This window comes from Phascolarctos cinereus, unplaced genomic scaffold (assembly GCF_003287225.1).
Source record: "Phascolarctos cinereus isolate Bilbo 61053 unplaced genomic scaffold, phaCin_HiC Scaffold_4;HRSCAF=312, whole genome shotgun sequence".
In the NCBI taxonomy this organism is placed as follows: domain Eukaryota; kingdom Metazoa; phylum Chordata; class Mammalia; order Diprotodontia; family Phascolarctidae; genus Phascolarctos; species Phascolarctos cinereus.
In genome coordinates, this window is record NW_027555847.1 from 28514039 (window position 1) to 28538402 (window position 24364).

General features: G+C 45.0%; 1 protein-coding gene across 2 annotated transcripts in view; it reads right to left on the reverse strand.

Annotated features, from left to right (window-relative positions):
• PRICKLE2 (prickle planar cell polarity protein 2) overlaps nt 1-24364 on the reverse strand; it is a 345204-nt gene that overhangs the window by 38233 nt on the left and 282607 nt on the right. For both annotated transcript variants that reach the window (XM_020978307.2, XM_020978309.2), the window contains 5 exons: nt 18229-18342; nt 14753-14890; nt 12540-12743; nt 11931-12117; nt 2529-3395 (listed from right to left, as the gene is read on the reverse strand). In XM_020978307.2, the coding sequence (XP_020833966.1) occupies nt 2529-3395; nt 11931-12117; nt 12540-12743; nt 14753-14890; nt 18229-18342 (1510 nt within the window). The remainder of the gene's footprint in view (nt 1-2528; nt 3396-11930; nt 12118-12539; nt 12744-14752; nt 14891-18228; nt 18343-24364) is intronic.

The following is a 24364-nucleotide window of genomic DNA, read 5'->3' on the forward strand; positions in this document are numbered from 1 at the left end:
ACAAACATGATCTGAGACAAAATAAAGCAAAAAAGAGACCTAATTAAAAGAGATAATCAGGGAAACTACATATTGCTAAAAGGTACCATAGACAATGAAGCAATATCAAAAGATTTTACAGCAAGGTTCTCTGACAAAAGCCTCATTTCTCAAATAATTATGGAACTGAGTCAAATTTAAGAACCATTCCCCAACTGATAAATGGTCAAAGGATCTGAAGAGGCAATTTCAGAAGAAGAAATCAAAGCCATCTATAATCATATGAAAGAATGCTCTTAATCCCTACAGATTAGAGAAATGCAAACAACCCTGAGGTACCACCTTACATCTATTACAAATGACAAATTCTGGAGGGGAATGGGGGAAAATAGGTACACTAATAAATTGTTGGAGGAACTGTATACTGGTTCAAACATTCTGGAGAATAATTTGTAACTATCCCCAAAGGACTATAAAACTGTGTATACCCTTTGATCCAGTGATACCCCAAGTCTGTACTCCAAAGAGATTAAAAAGGGGAGGAAGGACCCATATACATAAATATTTATAGCAGCTCTTTTTGTGCTAGCAAAGAATTGGAAATTGAATGGATGCTCATCAATCAGGGAATAGTTGAACAAGATGGGGCATATGACTGTGATGGAATTCAAAATTTAAAAAAGAAAAGGATATTAAAAATAAAGAAATAATAAATGTCAAATAATAAATTAAAACAGAAAAGTCATTCAATCAATGAATAAGCATTTATTAATTGTCTACTATGAGCTCCACACTAGGGATATAAGACAAGAATGACATAGCTCTTTAATGATAGGATTAAACTGATTAAATTAAATTAATTGACAAGTACTTCCTAGGTGCCAGTGTACTGATTAGTACTGGAGATAATAAGAAAGACAAAAATGCAATACCTGCCTTCAAGGAGTTTACATTCTAATAGAGGTTAAAGAGAAAGATTAAAGGTATCTACTATGTACCAGGTACTGTCCTAAGTGCTTTACACTTATTATTTCTTTTAATCCTCACAACAGTCATGGGAGGTGGGTGCTAATATTATCCCCATTTTATAAATGAGGAAACTGAGGAAGACAAGAGTGTCTGACTCTTTCTGACCTCATTCTGGGTTTCTTGGCAAAGATACTGGAGTGGCCTGTGATTTCCTTCTCCAGCTGATTTTACAGATAAGGAACAGAGGCAAACAGAATTAAGTGACTTGCCCAGGGTCACACAGCTAGAAAGTGTCTGAAGCTACATTTTAACTCAGGCCTTCCTGACCCCAGGCCCGATGTTCTATCTGCTGTAGTATTAGGAAAATTATACTGCCCTATACGGATAGAGAGCAGGTCTTGGAGCAAGGAAGACGAGTTCAAATCCAACCTCTGATACTTACTAGCTCTGTGACCCTGGACAAATAAATCACTTAACCTCTCAGCTTCAGTTTGTCCACCTGTAATATGGGGATAATAATAGCACCCACCTCTCAATGTTGATCAAACAAGATTACATAGGTAAAATACAGTCCAAATTTAAATAGGTTAGCTGCTATTATTATTATCATTAATTATTAAATCTACCTCCTTGCTACTTCTAGTCATTGTCCCTAGTTCTGCCAAACAGAGCCAGTCTGATCCATCTTCTGTGCGACAGATCGTCAGAGACTTTAAGACGACTCATGTCTGTGCCCCCTTGAGCCTTGACGTCTCAAGGCCAAAGTCACCTGGATTCTGCTCCTGGCTCTGACATTAATTTACTGTGGCCCCTTGGGCACTGGGCCTGACTAGGCCTGGGTCTGTTCATCTGTAAAATGGAGGCAGCGATGGCTGCTTCCCTTCCCTAGGCATGACAGGAAATCAAGAGATCTCAAATCTGGAACCAGAAGGGACCTTGGAGGCAGCCACTTGTCCAATCCCTCCATTTTACACAGAAGGAAACAGAGGTTCAAGGAGATTAAGGCATAGTAAGCTTCAGACGTGAGATATGAGCTGGATGTAAAAGCAATTATACCCCCCCCAAAAAAAAAGTTCCAAGTGGAAGAAAGGGAAGTTAAGAAGGTGTGAACTCCACTCAGTCCTAATGATACCTCACTGGCCGCTCCCTCTCCCTCTCCATCTCCCTCTTCTGTGTTCTCCCCCAGGCAGACTCTTCTGCCTTGGCAGGCACAGTGTGTGTGTGTGTGTGTGTGTCTACATGCTTCCACACACGCACACACCTGCAGATGGCTGAACGGGGGTGAGACGAAAGACGTGCTTTTCTCTTGTCCTGTGGGCTCACCTGTATTGCTCTCTCTTGGTAGAGGAATCACACATTCCCAGCTCCCTAGTATGATGCTCTGTGTGTGGGGGAGTTATTGGGGGGGGCGGTTTAGAAAGTCTTAGAGAGTGCCTCAGGATTTGGCTCACTTTCCCTCACCCCCAACAGCCTCAGAAATGCAATGCCATAAGGGGACACGGTAAGGACGCCAAGCCAAGCCTTCAAGCCAGCAGCAGGTCTCTGCAGGATCCAGTGCGGCTCAGACAAACCTGGCTTACCTGTTGCGTTGGACAGTGCCAGCGATTCCATGGAGCCCCTGGGGGTTTGCTCTGTAGGCGTGAGATCCTCCGAATACTTCATTGCACTGAGCGGATGGCGGGTGCGGCAGGGCTGAGAGGACAAGCCTCCTTCCTCTTCCTCCTCCTCATATTTGGGGACTTTGATATTTCCTCGGGTTTCACTAAAGCTCTGATTGGACATATCGCTGTAGCTCTCTTGGGAGCGCAGCCTGGCCGGGTAATAGTCCTCCCGACATTCCTTCATGAAGCTGCCGCTGTGTCCCTTCATGGCCAGGGATGAGCTCCTTTTGGGATTGCTGAAATGCTTTCCCCACATGTCGGGCTGCGCCGCGGCCACCTGTGCCGGGCTGTAGGAAGTTCTCATGTTGCACTGGCTGAGGAGCTGCATGGGGCTCTGCGACGGGCTCTGCTCCATCTTATTCCCATAGTGGTACAGCTCATCTCGGCTCCGCCAGACATGCTCCCTGTTGAGGCTGGGCGTCTGGCTCGACAAACTGAGCAGATCCATCTGCAGGGACAGGGGGTCCACGTCGGCCGAGAGCCGGTTGGAGGTCACCTGCAGCTGGCCACACGGGTTCAACAGGGACTCCTCCGCCTTGCCTTTGTTCTTACCGATCTTGGCGCTGCGCCGGGACTCCTTGGCCCGGGCGTTCTGAAATGCAGAATCCGATGAGTCGGAGCCGTTGGGATCCTCCCCTGCACTACAGGCCCGCGAGCAGAAGATCTGGCCTTGCTTTGGCAGGAAAGGACGCCCCAGGAGAGATTTCTTGCAGTGAGCACAGCAGAAGCAGGTTTCGGTGGCATGCCAGTGCTGCCCATCGTAGGTCATCTGACCTTGGTCGATGCCTGGAGGAGGACAAGAGGGAGAAAGCATAAGTCTTCAGCCCCAGGACCCCATCCTACAACCTGAAATTACTCTTCTACCATTAACTTGAGGAAGCATGCTTCAGTGGAAAGCACCCTGGCTCTGGAGTCAAAAGACCTGGATTCGAATCTTGCCTCTGAATCTTACTACCAGGGGACTTTAGATAAGTCATTCAAATATCTTTGGGCTTCAGTTTCCTCTTCCATAAAATAAGAGGCTCGAACTATCAGACAGCCTCTGAGGTCCCTTCTAACTCTAAATCTTTGTTCCTCTTGCTTATGATGAGTCATAAAATCAATGATGTACTCAACATACAAATTGTGGATTCATTGCATATCCATACCATGTGACTCAATGATAACGTCCAAATCTGGCAGGTGACAGCCTATTTGCTTTCTGTCTGAAGACCAGGCTAGCTAAGTTCAGACTGCCTAGCCCCAAGCAGCAGGCTAGCCCACAGCAACAGGCTAGCCTCTGCCACCAGGCACACAGTCTAGAAATAATATCAGTTAATAACATTTCTAAAGCACTTACTATGTGCCGGGCACTGTGCTTTCCAATTATTATATCACCCGAACCTCACAATGACCCTGGGAGGTAGGTAATAAAAATAGTAATAACAGCTAACACTTACACAGCTATTACAAAGTGCCAGGCACCGTGCTAAGCACTCTATGATTCTTATCTCATCATATCTCATCCTCACAATACTAGGAGGTAGGTACTGTTATTATCTCCATTTTTACAGATGAGGAAACTGAGACACAGTCGTTAAGTGACGTGCCCACAGTCATACAGCTAGTCTCTGAGGTCACACTTGAACGCAGGTCTTTCTGATTCCAAGGACAGCTGGGTGGCACAGTGCACAGAGCACTTGGGTCTGAAGTGAGGAAGACTCATCTTCCTGAGTTCAAATCTGGCCTCAGACACTTCATAACTGTGCGACCCTGGGCAAGTCACTTAATCCTGTTTGCCTTAGTTTCCTCATCTGTAAAATGAGTTAAAGAAGGAAAAGGCAAATCACTCTAATATCTATGTCAAGAAAACCCCAAATGAGGTCACAAAGAGTCAGACATGACTGAAACAATTGAACAACAACAACTTTCGGACTCCAGGGCCAGAGTGCTGTCCAATGTACCACCCAACTGCCCAAAGACACAAAGGTCCTAGGACCAGAGGCCTGGTGCTGAATGGGACCTCAGAGGCTTTCTCATCCAATCCCTTCTCTTTACAGATGAGAAAGCTGAGGTCCGAGGAGATGAATGACTTGTCCAAGGTCACAAGGTCACAAAGGAGAGATCTGGACCCAGGTCTTCCAACTCCAGAGCCAATGAGCTGTCCACTGTATCTCACACTGATGAAGTCACAAAGCCTTGAAGCACTAGTCTCATGACAGCCTCCACACCCAGCCCCCACTTTCCCCACATTAAATATGACTCATTTCCTTTAAGGAAAGATGTCTTGGTGGAAGAATCTAGAGGAATAAACTGGCTTGGTTGGTTGGCCTGTCATTCTACAAACAGCCTATGTCATCATCACCAGGTATTCATAAGAGCCCTAGGACAAGCCCCTGCCCTTGGCAGGGCACAATTCTCTGAGTCTAACCCAGAGCTAGAGCTGGCCTCTTGATGGTCCTTGGGAATCATTTCTGCCAGACAGGCCTGGCTCTACAGCCTCAGAATGGGGGGTTAAAAAGGTGGGAGAAAGAGGGATGAGTGGAGGACCTAGGAGAGCAGAGAGAAAAGCAGAGAAGGCAGCTGGTGCAGAAAGGGCATCGGTGCTAGAGGTTAGAAGATTCAGCCTCTCAGCTTCCACCTGAGTGACTTCAGACAACCTAATCTATCCCTCTGAGCCTGATGTCCTCAGCTATAAAGTGGGGGTAGTAACATCATCTCCATCTAACAAAGATAACAGAACGGTCAGGGAAAGAGCTGTTGCAGGATGTCAGATTTGAGGTGAATCTTGAAGGATGAAGCAGGAGTGAGGGGGAAGAGAATTCTGGACATGGGACAATGTTGAAGCAAAGGCTGGCGCTGGGCATGTCCTTGAAGAAATACTCAATCATAAAAATTCATATAAGTTACTTAGCCACTCTGTGCCTCAGTTTCCCCATTTGTGAAATGAGAGGTTGGATTGAAGGGGCTCCACGATCAGTCAGGTGGAGGGAGAGGCAATGACAAAGTGCTGTGGAGGGGTCTTTAGAATGGGAGGACAAGCAGGAAAGTCAGCTTCCTCATTAAGGTCTTGAAAACCCTCCTCAGCAGGTAGGAAATAATTTCAACCTATTTATGGCCTGACCTTCCTCGAAGTAGGGCTCCCAAGGTAACACCAATTTCTTAAGATCGACTTTTAATGATGTAGCAGTGGGAAACTGAGCAAGGGGGTGGCTGGTGAGATTCCAGAACAGCAAAGCAGGGAAAAACCCAGACAGCACCTTCTCCTTTATCTTCCCTGCCATGCCCCTGCTATGCAGGTTCCATGGGAGTATGAGGAGACAGGCTCTGGTCATACTATACGCTCATTAATTTTATCCACAAACAACGTGGGGGAGTGGTATGGTCTCAATTTTTGAGTGAGAGGATTAAGGAATATGCCGGGGTAGGGTTGAGGAGGGGGTTCAGGGGTAGCAAGGCAAGGAGGTGAAAAGTTGGAAGGATTGCTCCCAAGGGAGGCAGCTCTGTGAACTAACTCGGAGAAAAAGGACACTCTTTGGAAGCTGCCACATCTCTACTGCTGGCCCAGAACAAGAATCTGAAAAGACACGGGTCAGCATCCCTGCTCCTTGGTGGGACCAGATAATCTGAAATCACGCTCTCCTCTAGACCTTTCCCTGGAGAATCACAGGATCCCACCACTTCCAATGCCTGCTGACCAGCTGTCCTCTTTCCTCCCGGCATTACCATCCCTGGAGCAATTCACCAACAGATACGGAAACTGAGGCCAGGGACATTATAAGATCTGGCCAAGGTCACATGAATAGCATCACAGAATAGGGAATCTAGGGGGTTCTGTTTGTCCTCAGCATCATTGGAATGCCCAGAGTCCCTTACAAAGATGCCCCATCCAGGCTTCCCTACCCTCCTACACAGTCTCAGAACTTCTCCTTCTCCCAGGTTGTGTCTTATTCTCTTAGGGAAAGGGATAAGACTGAACCTGTGATTTCACTGGTTAAAGGGACTCCCAGGTAAGGAAAACTCCCCCTACCAATACAGGTCAACAAGTCCGTGTTTGAAAGACTATTTGTTCTCTTAGGGACTAAAGCTAATTCAGCTGGGTGGCATCAGGATGTAGATGAAGGAGGTGGGGGTCAGTGACTGGTAATGGTTCCCACAGTTCCTGAACCTGGGACAGGATTGGCATATTTATAAGTGCCACATAGCTCTTAAAGCACTGTAGAAACATGAGTTATTATTATTTGAAATTACGACATCAACATTGTTTTTAGAGTTCCCAATGCACTTCGCACTGCAACCCAGTGAGGCTAATTAGGGTCAGAGGTGGAAGAACATTGTGATTCCCATTTTTACAGATGAGGGAAGTGAGTCAGCTGAGAGAGACAGTCATTTGTGCCAGGTCACCTAGCTAGGAAGTGGAAGAGGCAAGATTCAAATTGAAACTGGCTGGCTCATTCCATGACCCCAAAGCTGTTCTAAGCGGAAAATGATGTACCTCCCTCCCTTCACTATAGAGGTGGGGAGCTATTGATGTGGGCACCGAGCAATATACAAAGACTGGTGGACTTGGAGAAGACCTGAGTTCAAATCCAGCCTCTGACACTTACCAGCTATGTGACTCTAGTCAAGTCACTTAACTTTCATTTGCCTTATCTCAATTGACCCTCTAAACAACCCTAGTAAGGTGGGTGTTATTTTTACCTTCATTTTATAGATGAGGCAACTGAGACAAACGAGTTCAAGTGACTTGCTCAGGGTCCCACAGCTACTAAGTGTCTGCAGCTGGATTTGAATTCAGGTCTTCCTGACTCCAGGCTCACCTGGGGTCTATACACTAGTGACACCACATAGCTACAATCTTGAAATATAATTGCAGACTGGAGCAAGTGTCAAGTTATGGGAAGAACACTGAATTTGGAGCTGGAAGACCTGGATTCAAATCCTGGTCTTCCCAGTTACTTGCTTTGAGACTGACCCACCCAGAGGTAGCTCCAAGAACACCCTAAGCTTAGTAACTCAGGCCGTGTCAAGGCTAGGATCCTCCTAGTTCTCTCATATCTTACACTTAGCAAACTGTCATTTTGGGGCACCCACAGGGAGGCAGACACACCGAGGCCAGTGCTGGTCAGAGCTCACACAAGGCATCAGCCCGGCCTCTCTGGAGCACTCAAAATGGCCAGGTTCCCTTTAGCCTCTGCATGAACTCTGCCCACCACCCAAAGCATTTGTTCTGAGAATAGCTCCTTGGCCAGAAGAGCTGCTTCTTCTGGAGTAAGAGGAAAGGTTATTTTGACTTCTGGACAGGGTTCCCTTCCCCCACCTCCCCCAGGGCCAGATCTTTTCCCAGACCATGTTCCCAAACTCTGATTCTATCCCAGCTGTAATTAGATTTCTGAGAATGAACAGGATCAGTGATTTGGAGCTACAAGGGACCGTAAAGGCCATCTAGTATAATCCCATCATTCTACAGATGAGGAAACTGAGGTTAAATAAATTACTCAAGGTCACATTGCTAGTAAGTGATGGAGGGTGGATCTGAACTCGGGTCTTCTGGCGCCAAACCCAGTACTCTCTGACACAGAGGAAGATTCCCTTCCAACTGCTCTCCTGTGGTGCAGTGTGTTCCCATCATGTTTTTATGAGGCCAGAGAGAAGGTCCATGGTTTCTCTCTCCTGGGCTGACCAGTACAGACAGCTGGGGCCTAACAAAGATGGCCATCCTGAGCAGTTCTGGCTTGTGGGGGCCTCAAAAGAGGAATGTTGGGGGGGGTTAGGGTGAGAGGCAGCCAACATATGAGAGCAGGGTTGAAAAAGCAATTCAGGCTGCAGCATAAACGCCCACAGCTTGGGATGCTCCGCTGACCCACTCCTGAACCCCACACATCTGGAAATGGGCCTGTCCCTTCCACGTCCAGATCTGCCTTCTTTACAAGGCCTGCAAGCATTTTTCTGAGAGTGCATGTGCCTACGGCTGCTCCAACCCGATGTCTGTTTATAGGACTGTTTACTCGGCCGGGTGCAGGGAAAGAAGACCGTTTCCTTAGCAACCGGTCCCTGGTATGAGTATGCAGGGAGCTGCTGTATAAATATGGGATATCTGGATAAGGGGGGAATCATTTGAAAAGCTCTGGGACTGTGTGTAAGCACAAATTTGCAAAGCACCACACTTTTACTGGGGGAAGGAAAATTCTCTTTTGCAGCAAAGCCTGCATCTTCTTCACAGCAGAGGGTATTTTTAGCCTCGCCATCCAATGAAATTACAGGCAGTTGATAAGGACAACTGCACCTTTCCCATAAAACTTAGACCCTCCCCTCTTTTTTTATGGAAAAAGGAAGAGAGGGAGGGAGAGTCATACTGTGTTTGAGAGGATGGAGGGGAGCAAGGGACCCAATAAATTCAGCATCCTGGGGTCAGCTGGACCTCCCTCTGCAGCTGTATGGTCACACTCTCCCTCTCCAGACACACTGGTGGTGGTGGTGGTGGGGTGAGCTGGCCCTTATCATCAGAAGACATGCCCCACATTGATAATTCCTATCGCTGAAGAGAACCCAGTCCTTATCACTCTACAGGAATTTCTGTGTTTTTCTAAGCTCTTGGGTTCGTGGACTTACAGGTCAAGCCAGTCTACTCTTACCACTTCACAGATGAAGAAATTGAGACTTGTAGAGGCAAAGGCACATTGGATCACAGGTTTCCAGACTGAGAGCTGGAAAGGATCTTGGAACTGGACCAAGTCTAGGCCTCTCAGGTTATATATGAGGACACTGAGGCCCAGAGCATGTATCTAATCTTTTTTCTATAGAGCTGAAATGAGTTAGGTACATAGACTTTGATCTGGAAGGGCCTCAGGGGCCATCTGGCTCATCCCCTCGAAAGAGGGGCGGGGAGAAGGAGACATTTCACATAAAAGATGATAGATCTAAAACCAGAGGCCATCTGCTTTAACCCCCTCACTTTACAGATGAGGGAAGTGGGGCCTAGGAAGATCACCAGAGAGTCCAGAAACAAACAGAAGATTCACTAGAAAAGTGAATCCTATCCCTGCTCTTCATTAGAACCTGCCCTCCCTCCCCACCCCTCCGACATCCCATAACTCAGCTCCTCTTGATAACCCTCCCTGGGCAGCAGCATCTTCATCTGTAAAATAAAAGCACTGGCCTAGATGGCCTTGGAGAGTCTCCAGATCCAAGATCCCCACCATCTGCTTAAGATTCTCTCTTCTCCTCTTCTCTAGTCCTCCCGCCAGGAAGACACACGCACACTCCTGAGAACCTATGGCTCCTAGCGCTTTTCTCACGTAGGGCATGATGCTTTGGAAGAGCAAGGATTTCTCCCCCTCCTCTTTTTGGGGAGGGGGAAGAGTAGAATTAGGTCAATTTGTACAGTGGCAAGAGGATGCTTTGGAGTACAAGTATTCTCTAAGGCAAGCTTCTTGAACATCAGGGCTGAGGAAAGACACAGACCAGGGGAGAGACCTGGGCTTTGAAAAGCCAGTGCTGAATGACTAAGCAATCCCCAGGCACCCAGTTGGGCACAGACAGGGCTGCTGATCTTTATCAGCTTCATTGTCTGACCCTCAGGGGCCCCCCCATCCCTTCCCCCACAGGAAAAAAAAAAAGCTCCCAGGATTAGTCACCATATGAACAAATCCCTTCTGATGACACGGGGAATTTAACAAAAAAACAACAACAGCCCTTCCTATCCACCCCCCCTTTTCTCTGTCCAGCTGAATTCTCTCCCTTATCATAGTGACTCCTAAGTGGGCCTGAACAGCTTGGCACACTATCTCTCCATCTACTTCCTTCAGGTACAAAGTTGGCAGATACTAAAGAGACTTCCTGGAATTGCAGAACCAATGCAAAGTAACTGTGCTGTTGCTGGCCTCCATTCCTGGCCGCCCCAGTCCTGGCAGGAGGCTCCCCTGGGCTCTGTGGGACAGGTGGAATGGCTACCATGCTGCCCTCTGGTCAGGGGAGGCCCTGGACCCCTTCTCTGACCAACTACCAGCCTGTCAAGAAGGCTTAAAGGACTTGTGACACGTAGGGTAGATCTGTGGCTGTGCTGTCATTTCCCAAAGGCACGGGGGTCAGGGTCACTGGTGAAGTGGACCCTGGGGACCGTACAGGCCCAATCCTCTGCTTTAACTACCTTGTACACATTTGTTTTTATTCATTTTATATTTACACTGTGTGTGTGCATGTGTGTATGCACACAAAGTAAAAATATATAGAATATATTATACATATAGTACACATATAGTACAGATATGAAGTATACATATATGTGTAAGTACATATGTGTGTATGTATGCTTAATTTCTGAGCATAATAGGACCATTGATATAGAGCTACAAGGAACCTTAGAGGCATTCTCTCTCATGCACACACACATACACACATGCACACACATGCATGCACACACATACACACACACACACGTGCGTGCACACACACACACACACACCCCTTAGAGACCAGACCCTATATATAGGCATCTCTAAATTATCTAGTATCTCTAAATCAATAATCTTATCATCCTCAGAAATTTTACATATATATATGCATACATACACACACACACACACACACACATATATACACATACATACACACATACACACCCCTTATAGACCCTATACGTAGGTGTCTCTATCTAGTACCTCTAAATCAATGATCTTGTCAGCCTCAGAAATTTTACACACACACACACACACATACACACACACACACCCCTTATAGACCCTATACATAGGTGTCTCTAAATTATCTAGTACCTCTAAATCAATGATCTTATCAGCCTCAGAAATTTTACATATATGTATATATATATATGTATATATATATATATATGTATATATATATATGTATGTATATATATACACACACACACACACACACACACACACACACACATACACACACACACAATCTCTTTCTCAGTACATATTGAGAGAGAGGACATATGTGTAAGATTTCTGAAGATGGCCTCTAAAGTATGTATTACATTTCTATATTAAATATACAATATTTATATTATATATAAAATATATAAGATTTGAATACATAACTATTATTGTAGAGGCCAATCAGTTGACGCGTACACACACACAGAGCATATCTTCAGATGTACTTGTTCTCTCCCCCATTAGAACAGACGCTCTTTCAGCACAGGGAGTGTTTCACCAGCAGGACTTGTATCCCTAACGTCTCTCCCAGGCAGTGAGTGACGGAGCTGAGATGTGAGTGTTTCCACTCTCCCAGGTCACTTTCAAGCCGCCCTTGCCGAGGCCCAGGGTTTGAAGGGAGCCCCTCTCTGGAGGGTGGGCAGGTAGGGGGCCTTACCTATGTGCTGGGCACAGGCATCGCAGTACTCTGCATACAAGGACTCGAAGCAGCGGCAGCAATAGGGTCTCCCCTCCTTCATGATGTAGCGCTGACCACCCAGTACCGCTTCACACTCGAAACAGCAGAAATGCTTCATGTGCCAGTGCCGGCCCTCAGCCTCTGTGCATTCGTCTGCGAAGATGATCTGCGGGGTGGGAATAGAGCCAGGCTTATCTGTCAGGAATGCCTGCATGCATGGAGGGAAGTGATGTGACCCTGGGCGAGTCACTAAACCCTACTGGCCTCAGTTTCCATCTGTAAAATGAGCTGAAGGACATGGCAAACCACTATAGGACACTTGCCAAGAAAGCCCCAAAAGGGTTTTGTTGAGAATGCTCCCAGACGAACATTTTGGCCATTGGGATGGATGGGACTTGTGTCTTTTTGTCTCATAAGTTTAAAAAAAGAAAAAAATAGTGGAGTCCCCTAGATTTCCTAACTCTGAAAGCTCCCTGTAGCCAGGTGGCTAAAGGCATGGGGATGACTTTGGCCAAGGCACCTGGTGGCACAAATCTGGGCTACAGCTAGCCAGAGGAAGGTTCCAGGACTGGAAGGGCCCATGCTTACCTCATCACAGGCTGCACAGCGAGGTTTCAGGCATTCAGCATGGTGCCTGCCACAGTACATCTTCCCGTCTTGGTAGAAATAGATCAGGTCCACCAGGAGCTCATTACAAACCGTGCACATGAAGCAGGAGGGGTGCCAACACACCCCGTGCCCAGCTCTTGACGCAAACACAGCAATGTCGCCTCCATTAATCTGGCCTCCACACTGTAGGAGAGAGGAAGAGGAGCATTGGGTGAGAAGTCTGTCTACTCCCTCCATGAGGTCCTGAGGGGACATGGGATTGGTGGGGCAGGGAATCCTCTCCCTAGAGAAGGCTGACCTCCTTTTGGTCAGAGTAAGGACAACTAGCAGACTTCAGAGAATTTTAGCTTCATTTCCACTGATACGTATACAAGTGTTTTGTTATTATTGTTGTTATTCAGTTGTGGCTGGTTCCTGGTGACCCCATTTGAGGTTTTCTTGGCAGAGATACTGGAGAGATTTGACATTTCCTTTCTCAGCTCACTTTTACAAATGAGGAAACTGAGGCAAACAGGATTAAATGACTTGCCCAGTGTCACACAATCAGTAAGTATGTGAAGCCACATTTGAACTCAGGAAAATGAGTCTTCCTGACTCCCAGAACACTACCCACTGTGCAACCTAGTCACCCCATATTTATGGGTGTTTTTTTGGAGAGGCCCAGCCTGTGATTACAAGCATGTAGTGGAACTCTCAGTGTAGAAACTCCTTCTGCCAAAATAGATCAATTTTTCCTCAACTTATAGTCTTAAAGAATTGCCCAGGAGTCTGAGAGGTTAAATGTCTTTCCAATAGTCACTAAAATGACTTTATGTGTCAGAGACGGAAACTGAGTCAAGGTCTTGCCATCTCCAAGGCTGGCCCTCTAGCCAATATTTTGAGCTGCCTCTAATAGATTGTTATGAATACATAACTTTGGATCTGATGTAAAAAATTCATAGCACTGACCACATTCCTCCCTGGGATAAGGATTCATGGACGTACAAATGACTTTGGCCTTCTTCTAAAATAAGATCCCTTTTCCTCTTCACTACTTCAACCCCAGAGACCCCCGTTTCATAGGACCATAGGATAAAAGATTTGGAGATGGAAAATACTTAGAGGAAAGAACTTAGCCCAACTCCCTCATTCCTAGGGGAATTCTAGGGCAAAGAGAAGTTAAATGACATGTGAAATATTAAAAAAAAAAAGTTAACAAGTAGAGAGGTGAGATTTGAACTTAGGTCTCTTGACTCTCAATCCTGCTCTTTGCACCATGTTCTTACCATACCACTTTTCCCTCCCAGAAATACTTAGAAGAACTCTAAGCCAGGATCACTCTCTCATGTAGGATTCCTCTCCTTTCTTCTCTAACATTTTGACATTGCTTCTTTTTTTTTTAAATTTTTAAATTTTTAACATTCATTCAAAAAAATTTGAGTTCCAAATTCTCTCCCTCCCCCTCCCCCTTCCCCACCCATTGAGAAGGCAAGCAATATGATATCAATTATACATATGAAATCATGTAAAATGTATTTCCATATTAGTAATGTTGCAAGAAAAGCAAGAAATATTAAGTGAAAAAAATCTGCTTTGATCTTCACCCAGAATTAATCAGTTCTTTCTCTGGAGATGGCTAGGCTTTTTCATCATGGGTCCTTGGGAATTGTCTTAGCTCATTGTATGACACTGCTTTTGTGGTATTTGCCCCCATTGGGATGGGAGCTCCTTAGAAATTATTTTTACCTTTCCTTGTATCACCAGCTCAGATTCTCACACACAGTACTTAATTGATTGGCTAGATGAGGCCTTAGTTTAGAGAAACAGGGGAAAGCAGAAAACAAACCCACAAAATGGAGACCAGCAGATGAAGGATTTCTGGTAGCAAGGAGGCTGCCATCCAAGTAGACACTGCTTTCTCTAAACTCTCCCAGCTCGAAGTCGGCTTCTCCTTGGGCAGCCTCCAATTGGGTGGAAAACAAAAGACCCTTTGGCCCAGTTTCCCTGGGACAACCCAACAAGGCTTCTTTAGCATTTAGGAGACACAAGGATCAAAATTATCTTTCTATACCTTTAAAACTAGTCCTAAGATAGTCATTATCTTCTCTGTCTTTGAAGGAGCTTTGGGGGACTTGAAGGTCCTCACTTTGCCCTAGGGTGAGGTGGTCAGGACGTGGCTAGTTTGGCCTTGTGCGGCTTTTGCACAAACTCACCTGCTCACAAATGGCGCCTGTCATAGTGACAGGAAACGGCCTGACGTTTCCTCGGCCCAGATTCTCCCGTTTCCTTTGGTTGCTGAAGAGCTTAAGCTCCCGTTTCTCCTCCTCATCCAGGGAATTACAATATCGAACCTGGAGACACGGAGAGAGCACAGAGAGACGGCTCTCATCAAGACTCCCAGACTGGGACTCCAAGCCACCCGGATGGACTTTTCAATATTAGACAAGAAGGAACACAGTTGGATCAAGCAATGCTGCCCACATTTTAATGACCCCTTGACATGCAGCCATTTAAAGAAAACTAGGAAACTCAGAAAAACTGGGAAACTCTGGAGCTGCCCCAAACTCCTCTTCTGATGCATGCGTGAAAAGCCCCCCAAGTCTTCTCTTGGAAAGCCTCATCTTCTAAGGAAGCAACACCATTCAACTTGAGTCGTTAAAATCACTTTGTGTATGTCATACGTGTAATACTTTACAATGACTGAAGCTGCCCTCCTCAGCCCCCTCTCCCCTCTGGTTGAAGGACCACGTGGTGGAGCACTAGACTCCTCCCAACACCTTCCTTTATAGAGGGCAGAAACTGGACTCGGTGCACTCCTCTCTGCATCTGCTGCTCTGCCCAGGTTTAGCTCGACTGAACAAGATATTCTCAAGGCTGATCTCCCCCACTTCAATGTCCTGACTCCTTTTGTGTGTTGTTTCCCCCATTAGACTGTGAGCTCCCTGAGGACAGGGCTATCTTTCTTTTCATTAATTAATTAATTAATTTTTATTAATTGTATTAATTTTATTAATTGTGTAAAACATTCATTGGATTGAATCTTGAGTCTTCACAATTAAACTGAAATCCAAACTGTATTTTTTTTTGAAAGGGAAGTGGAGCTGAATAGAGGCTCAATGAAAGGGTTTCTAGATTTTCCATGAACCTCACATGCCTCCCTATTGCAACACTATTGCTTATGCCAACTCAGCTAGCCTGAGGAGTTGCTGATTGACCCTCTTACGCCTGACAGTTCTCATATCTGACACTCTCCTGTCTTGTTCAGGGATGATTTCAGTGAAATGAAGCCAAGGGAGTGGTGGGGAGGGAGAAGTGGGGTCTCAGAAATTCCTTCCAAGGCATTTGGTGACGTGTACATGCACGTCTATTTACTTAGGGGCGTGTGTTCAGAAGAGGAAATAGATGAGGCTTGGTTTTTTGTTTGGCTTTATCTTTGGTGAGGCAGCTAAGCAGACAGTTTCACCCCCTCCCCCTTCCCCAAATATAGTAAGCCAAGATTAAGGAACACTCAACCGTGTCCTCTACATTCAGTCTATGGAAGCCCAACCTAGGAGTCAATGTCAGACGGATGGCATCCACTGCTAAGGAAAACTTGGGAGTCAGAACACTTGAGTCTGAATCCTGCCTCAGACACTTTATAGCTGTATAAGGCATAGGTTCACTTTCCTCATCTGTAAAATGGGGATAATAATAGCACCTACTTCACAGGGTTGCTGTGAAGATGAAATGGGATAACGTAGGTGAAACTCTGCAAATGTTGTAGTACTCTGTGTTAGCTATTACTACTATTAAATGATTTGAATTGCATTCTTTCTTTGACAAATACAGAATTTAATGGAATGTTAACGCTGAAAAGGTCCATAGATTCATTTAGTCCAACCCTCTTTAGAGATCAAATGACTTTTCCAAGGCCACTTTGCTGGTGGGTGCCAGGACCAAAGTCAGACCCCAGTCCTGCTGGGTCTACCTAGGTCCAGGGTTGTTTCTGTCAAGCCACAGTACGTGGCTTCTGTCTACAATCAGGTTTTCTGATCTGAGGGAAGAAGCGGATGGTTGGCGTACTTACCTTACCAATTATCTGTTGTTCTAAAATGAGCATGCTGAATGGGCTTCATTTGCCCACTGATTTGCACGTATTAAATTGTCACTAACATGAAAAGGCAATTTGACAGTATCACTTTTCATTTAAAAAAAGCCCACAAACCATAGTTCCCCATACAGAAGCAGAAAAGACAGACCCTCTGATGAATAAAGAGAGGAAGTACCTGTGTACTGTGCTCAAAGGAGACTGTGAGTAGCCCCACAACAGGCATTTAGGGTTCATGGAAAAACTTTTAAAAGAAGGTATACTCTCTGAACTTGCAAAATCCTGCATATTCATTCCTGAATTGGCCCACTAGGCTTTATGTTACAAGTTTGTTTCTCAATTTTAAAGGGGAAAAGGAAAGCTTATTTGGATGAAAACAGGTCTGGATTAAATGACAACAGAGACCACTGAGGGGTAGTGTCAGGAGAAGGCCCAAATGTCCAGGTCCAGGACAGCTCCCATCTCAGGATCTTACTTAGGGTCTGAAAATCACCCCTCTCTCCTTTTTTTTTTTTCAAATACGGCAAGCCAAGATTTAGAAATGTTCAAGGATTTGGCCTTTGGGGGCCCAACCTGGGCATAAGTGTCAGATTGATGGCACTTATCTCATAAAGAGACTTCTTTCTTTCATTAGATCTTAAGCTAGGCCTTTTATATGAGCCCTGTTAATGTCAGGGTGTAGAAAATAGCTTCTTTTTATGGGATTATCTCCCTTTCCCTCCCCCAGCATTAAAAAAAAAATTCATTTCCAGTTTGTAAATCCAGTTGCCTGGGGCATGAGGTGTCTTTAAAAGGACATTTCAAAATTCACACTGGCAGATGATTTCAAGCATCAGGAATGTCCCTGACCCTGACTTTTGCGTGTTAATAAGAAGCAACCTCTTTTCCAAATTTTCACCAAACTAAAAGATATGGATTCCATAGTGACAAAAACCCCCAGATACGCTAGTCGTGGGACAGTAGGCAAGTCACATACCCTGTCTCACTTCAGTTTTCTCATTCATAAAATGGGGAAAATAACAGCACCCTTCCTCCTTATGTCCAATGAGACAACAGGTAGAAAGCACTTTATAATAAGCCTTGAAGCGTTAGATAAATGCTAACTACGATAGGCTATTACTATAGTGTCGAGCATTACAAATCATCCCAGGAAAGAGCTACACACCCAATGCACAGGTAATGGTGTTGAAAATTACTAGGAGCCCCAGTGCATTTGCTAGGCCAGAACCAGCAGGAAGGATTCTAACCAGCTCCAACATCTGCAGTCACCAAATGGACAGATTTTTCTTCTTAGATTGAGCAAGTACAGACACGAGCCATTGACTTCATTCCACGCATGCTCTGGGTCATTAGTCAATCTGCTGCGAGAGGCCACATGGGACAATACCCTCCAATCTGAACCCCTGGCTTAGATACCTCCCTCACAGCCCCCCAGGAATCTAAGCGAGTGGACTTTGGCGCATATGGACAAAACAGAAATAAGAGTCCCAGTTTTCTCTTTGAAGCAGCCTCAAGTGGTAGCACAGGGATTACCCCCTCAATGTAATTACACTTCCAAAGATAGGAAAGAGCAGCTTTCTGGAACGGCCTGTGACTCCTCACCTCATTGTCGTGTGGAGGCAGCTGATGCAAAAGCTGCTTGATTCTCAGCTTTTCTCCCGGACTATTGACGTAGGGCACCTTCTCTTCTGGTAGACAGCTGTAATACTGGTGAACCTGGGGGTCAGAAAACAGACAGCCACAGTGGTCACTTTCCTGACTACTCCACAAGACTGGGATGTGGGGACTGACCATGCCAGCCAGAAAGTCCCTGGAACAAATCAGCACCTGACCAGGTATGAACTGAGCCCTGGGGAACGTATCTGTCACTCAGCAAAAAGCAAAGACGCTTCCTCCTTGCCCAGGGGGGAGGTAAATCTAATGCCCCTTCCTGGCAAAAGGGAGCTGGGTATCCATGCTGGGGAAGGCAGGCACATGGGAGGGCTTTCTCAGCAGAATTCCCGAAGGTTGGACTTTTACCATTTTCTCAGGTAGACTCCAGCATGCTAGCATGTGGCCCTGGCCAAGGGGATATGTCAGCACCTGTTTCTGCACTGGAGATTCAAGCTGCTCCTTGGCATTCAAACACTCCTCGGGTATCTCAGCCTCCACCTACACCCAAAGCCCTCCAGGCCTTCCCCGCTGTTGCAAGGAAGCACCCCAAGAGGCTGAGGGCTGCTAGAGAATCTTGCTCTGGCTCGGGCTCCCAAGCGTGCAATTAGAAATAATTATTAAGGTATTAAGTAGAATGAACTTCTGGGAATGCTCGTGTTTGTGATTTTTACAGATATTCTCGGGCTCTCAACATTTGTCTGACACCCATCTGGAAAGGCACCAACAACCTAAGGTTGTCAGATGAAAGAATATAAGTTCTTAGAAACTTCACAAAAACTGTGGCGGTGGGCATGCTCCTTTATGCCAGAGCATGGAAAACAGCAGGATAAAAAGAAAGGGATCACAACCGAATGTATGCGGGATCTATAGGAGGCTGGGAAAGATCCTGTCCTGATGACATCATGGAAAATTCACTTTTCAAGACACCTTTGCCATCACCCAGGACTCCAGGAAAACAAGGTATCTGGTAGGAGCTGAGAAGGGGAAAGTCAGGGAGATCAAAGCAATTGAATTGGCTGGATCCTAACAAAGCTCTGAGCTTCTTTTGTATGTGGTCAATTATTTTGAATGTTAGGTGAAAAGCCAGGAAAAAAACCTTTATGCACTCAAGAAGCAACATTGTGAGTGGCAAGTGACCTCTTAGCTTTGAAATAACCAGCTAAAAAAATAAAAGAAAGTTATCTTGATTTTTTCACATATATTTTTATATATATAAATGAATGTGTGTGTGCATTGTCTTAATAGAGAAACATGGTAGTACATAAACAAACTTCTTATTCCAGAATTGCTGAGTTTGGAGAAGTGGCTTCTCCTGATATATCCCCAGGGGCATTTGCCAAGGAGTTCTTCTAACTCATTAATACAGTACAGGGATTAACAACACTTGAGTTAACACACTCACACACACACAAACTCACACACACACAGAGCCCCCAAGTCATAAATTAATTTCGGAATAGAAGCTGACCACCGGCCAATCATCTGCTTCTATGTGGTGTGGCAGGCAGGAAACTGGATTTGGAATGAGGAAGGCTGGGGATGTAGGACAATGACAGAGGAGAAAAACTCCCTCTTTTCTTCCAATAGGTTCCCACCTTCTCTGCAACTTAAAATCTCACAGGGTTGCCTGTGCCACTAGGAAGGGCAGTGACATATGTGTTCAGGGTCACATAGCCACAAGCGCCTTTACCTCAGGGCTTGCTGGCTCTAGGGACAAGTCTCCATATACTACAGCACGTAGTCAGGAAAACCCGGTTTCAAATCTGGCTCAGACACCTCCTTGCTGTCACTGGCACATTGCTTCACGTCTCTCTGAGCCTCAGTTTCCTCGGCTTTAAATGCAGAGGTCGACCTTGATGTCCTCTAAGGTCCCTTCCAATTCTAAGTCTAGGATGCTATGATTTAAGACCATACATCAAACCCTTTTTCCCTCCCTTTGGAAGGGAGGGCTCCTATTCTGTTCCTCTTGGGTAGTACAACAAGTGAATGAATCCTGTCCCCTCTGGACCCTGGGGGTGTGGGGGTGGTGAATGCCCTGTGCCTCTCAGGCCAGTTACCTGCCAAAGGGCCTTTGGTTCCACATCAGTTCATCAACTTCACAATTCCTGTTATGTTTATATCACATTAGGAACAATCATTCATATTGAGTGATTCATTATTCATGCTGGAATAATAAGGACGGTACAATTACAGCTTGATTTTGTGTGTCTGTGAGTGTGAGTGTCTATGTGTGTGCGCTCAGCTCAGTAATCCAAAGTCCTCCCTAGGGGCTCTTGGGGGCTTAGGAAGCTCAGCCAAATCCTTGTGCCCAGGGCCAAGGCCTATGTATGGCTGGATGGGCTGTGCTTTTGCAAACTCTCCCCCAGGCCTGATATGCCCCAAATCAAACGGTCTGGACTTTGCAATAGCTTTTTTTTTTTCATTTTAAAATGCAGGCGAGTGTGCAGGAGAATGAGATCATGACTATAAAGTACTTTGAACACCTCAACATGCTTTATAATGGTTTTATTATTATTATCATCATCATTATTATTATTACTGTATAGTGTGGTATACAGATCATTAGCTATGGAATTAGGAATCTCTATGATCAAATTATGCTTCTGACACAATCCCTCCCTGCCATGTATTTATTTTGTTTTTAATCTTTATTTACTTATCTTATTTATTTTTATTTATTTATTTGTTTGTTTGTTTGTTTTAGGCAATTGGGGTTAAGTGACTTGCCCAGGGTCACACAGCTGGTAAGTGTCAAGTGTTTGGTCTGAGGCTGGATTTGAGCTCAGGTCCTCCTGACTTCAGGGCTGGTGCTCTATCTACTGCACCACCTAGCTGCCCCTCTATTTACTTTTCTTAACAAATATGACAATATTTTTAAAGTGCTTAGGACAGTATGTAGCACAATCCATCTTTCCTCCTACTCTCACTCCTTCCTTCTTTCCTGTCTTCCTTCCCTCCCTCTCTCCCTCCCTTCCTTACTTCCTTCCTTGCTCTATAAGCCCCTTGTAAGCAAGGACTGTTTCCTCTTTTGTCCTGTATCTTCAGTGCTTAGCACGATACCCAACACATAGTGAGTATTTAATAAATGAATCAGCAATCATCGTTGACTAACTGACTGATTAACAACCTTTTAGGACCACAAGCAATTTTCTAAGAGTTGGGTGAGGAGCCCATCTGCATCAATGGAGATGAGTTCCTTATATCGGGAAAATCAGAGGTCCAGACAAAAAAAAATTACTAATCATTATTATTAAGCTCATGAAAATCGAACCACAATCCAGGCCTAAATTATGAGATTTTGTGAGTCAGTATTGGCCTGGCCATCAAATAGAAATCAATGTCTATGGGCCAATTTCAAAACTGTTTAGAGGATTCATTGTTCAGATCGACTTTCATCCCAAGGCCATCTAATGATCATTGGATCACTGCCATTCTAGACTACAGAGAGAATCACAGAATGATAGATGGAAAAAAAGCTTTGGAGATCAGTTAGTTCAAACCTCTCATTTCACAGATGAAGAAAATGAGAAACCTAGACAAGCGATGATACATCAAAAGTAATCCATCCAGCCAGATAGTGAACGAGAACAGAATTCGAATCCATGACTCCTGATTCTCAATCAAGGGCATTTTCCATTTCACCATGACCTCTAGCCATGTCACAAGCCAGTCTGATTACTCCCTCATTTATTTACATGTTCATTTTACTAGCCTGAAGCAACTGGAAAGTGGCATGGACTGCTTCAGGGAAGAGTGGGGGGCTCCCCATTAAGTTAGGTCTTCACAAAAAGACTGGATTACCATTTTGTCAGGGGTGTTAGAGTTGAGATTCATTTTCAGTTATGAGTTTGATTGGATGCCCAATGAGATTCCTTCTTACCATAACATTCTTTTATCTTTATCCTCTATTTGACACTAAATCAGTCAGCCAACAAACATTTATTAAGTGCTTACTACGCACTCAGTGCTGGGGATGTGAAATTTTCTCCCTCTCAATCCAAGTGAAAATCTACTGAGTACTTCCTCTTAATGTGAGGCTAGAAGAAAAACTGATGATAATCAATGTTTGTTGATGAATCCGTTCTCTAGAACGGCTTGATAATCCAGGAAGAAAAATACATTCCTCTAGCACTGTCCAAGAATGGTCCCCTTTCCCCCTTGGCAATCTTAACCAGAGTACAGAAGGAAGCAGACGGATTGGAGAGAGAAGGCAAAAAATAGCTCTCCTGAATTCCCGATCTGTTTCTGGCTGAATTCGGAAATGGTGAATATGTTTTCCCTCCATCCTTCTCCATAATAAAACTACTGTATGGCCCAAAATAAATAGAAAAGAAAGAAACCAGTGAGGGGAAATATTCAGTGTACTTCCTGGCACTACAAAAATCCATTTGGCTCCAGCCGTGAAAAGTCCTGTGTATGATTTCTTTTTGCCCAAACATATTTTGCTCTCTAATGTCTATGAGGAAATAAACAAGTCTGTGGACAACTGCTGATAAGCTATCCTTGCCCACTTGAATCCTTCTTTTTGACCTTCAGTTTTTTTGGTGTTTTTTTTTTTTTTGCTGATCCTGTACTCACCTCCAAAAGTCAGAGTGAAAAGTGGGCACTAAGCACTGAGTTCACAGTCAAACTTGGACTTTGTTTAGGTGAAGTCATCCTACACCAGGGTTTCTTAACCTGGGATCCATGAACTTTTTGGAAAATATTTTGGTATTCCTATGTCTTTTAGGCATTATTCTGAGGAGTCCATAGTTTTCACCAGATAGCCAAAGGAGTCCATGACAGAAAATGTTAAGGATGTCTCTCCTAGGGCGACTTTTCCTTCACCAAGGGCACTTCAGACATCATGAGTTGGCCATCATGAGTACAGAACATGGTCACTGAGAGCCTTTGGTTAAGATCTTGGTTAATCCCTTGCAAATGGAAGGGCTGGCTGGAAGTTCATTTCCTCTCAGAGCTGGGAAGAAATTTAGAGAGAAGAGAGTAAGGCTCTGGGGCCTCACCCAGTTTGCAAGGAATTTGTGCTCCTTAAGAAGGAGCTGCTGATTTGACAGCATTTCTCCCCGGGCACAGAGAGAGTCATATGCTGGTGGGGGAAGTGTGGAGAAAGGGGAGGGGGATGGGAATTTTGATTTGGAAAAGCACAGTAATAAATAATGACATCTGGCATCAGATAGCCTAGCAGTTTCCAAAGGACTGTTTGTATACCCAGTCCTCACAAAAATCTAGCAAGGTAGGTAGGGCAGGTATCGTGCAGGAAGATCCGGGTTCAAATCTCACTCTAATTCTTATTACCTGGATAACTGTGGGTTAGTCATTTAAGCCTCCCAGAATCTTAGCCTCATCATGTGTAAAATGGGGATAATCACACCTGTATCAGTGCCACCATAGGGCTGTTTGTGAGGCTCAAGTGAGACACTGGGGGGAAAGAGTTATGTATACCTTGAAGAGCTATTATTAGGTCAGCTATTACTATTGGGGAAACAACATATATACCTATGGAGGTAGAAATATAAGATCTAGACAGAGAAAGGAGCTAGGTTTAAATTCTGCCTCTATCATATTAGTTGTGTGACAGTGGGTAAGTCATTTAACCATCTGCCTCAGTTTCCTCATTGGTAAAATGGGACTTATAATAACACCTACTTCCTAGGGTTGTCATAAGGATGAAATAAGAATATATGTATAGCACTTGATGATGGGGTGATGGGACCTGGACCCCTAAAAGGAAAAGACCATGTCTTTGAAAGCAACCCAGTCCCTGAATTTTCCCATACATTTCAGTAGCCCAGATCACTGGCATCTCAGCCTAAGGCATCGGGCCCACCCCAGCACACCTAGATCACTTAATTATCTTACTTGAAAGTTCTTCACTGTTGCTTTTGGCCCAGCCCGGACTATTTAATATTCATTTCACTGTTACACTATTGCAATTTCTTTTCTCTAAATCTCTTCCCAGCCCCGAAAGTAAATGAACTTCCAGCCAGCCCTCCCATTTGCAAGGGCTTAACCAAGAGCTGAGGTCCACCTCAGATTACTTACCACTACCTCAATCCCACCCAGAGCCTTCGGTTGTCCTTTTTGT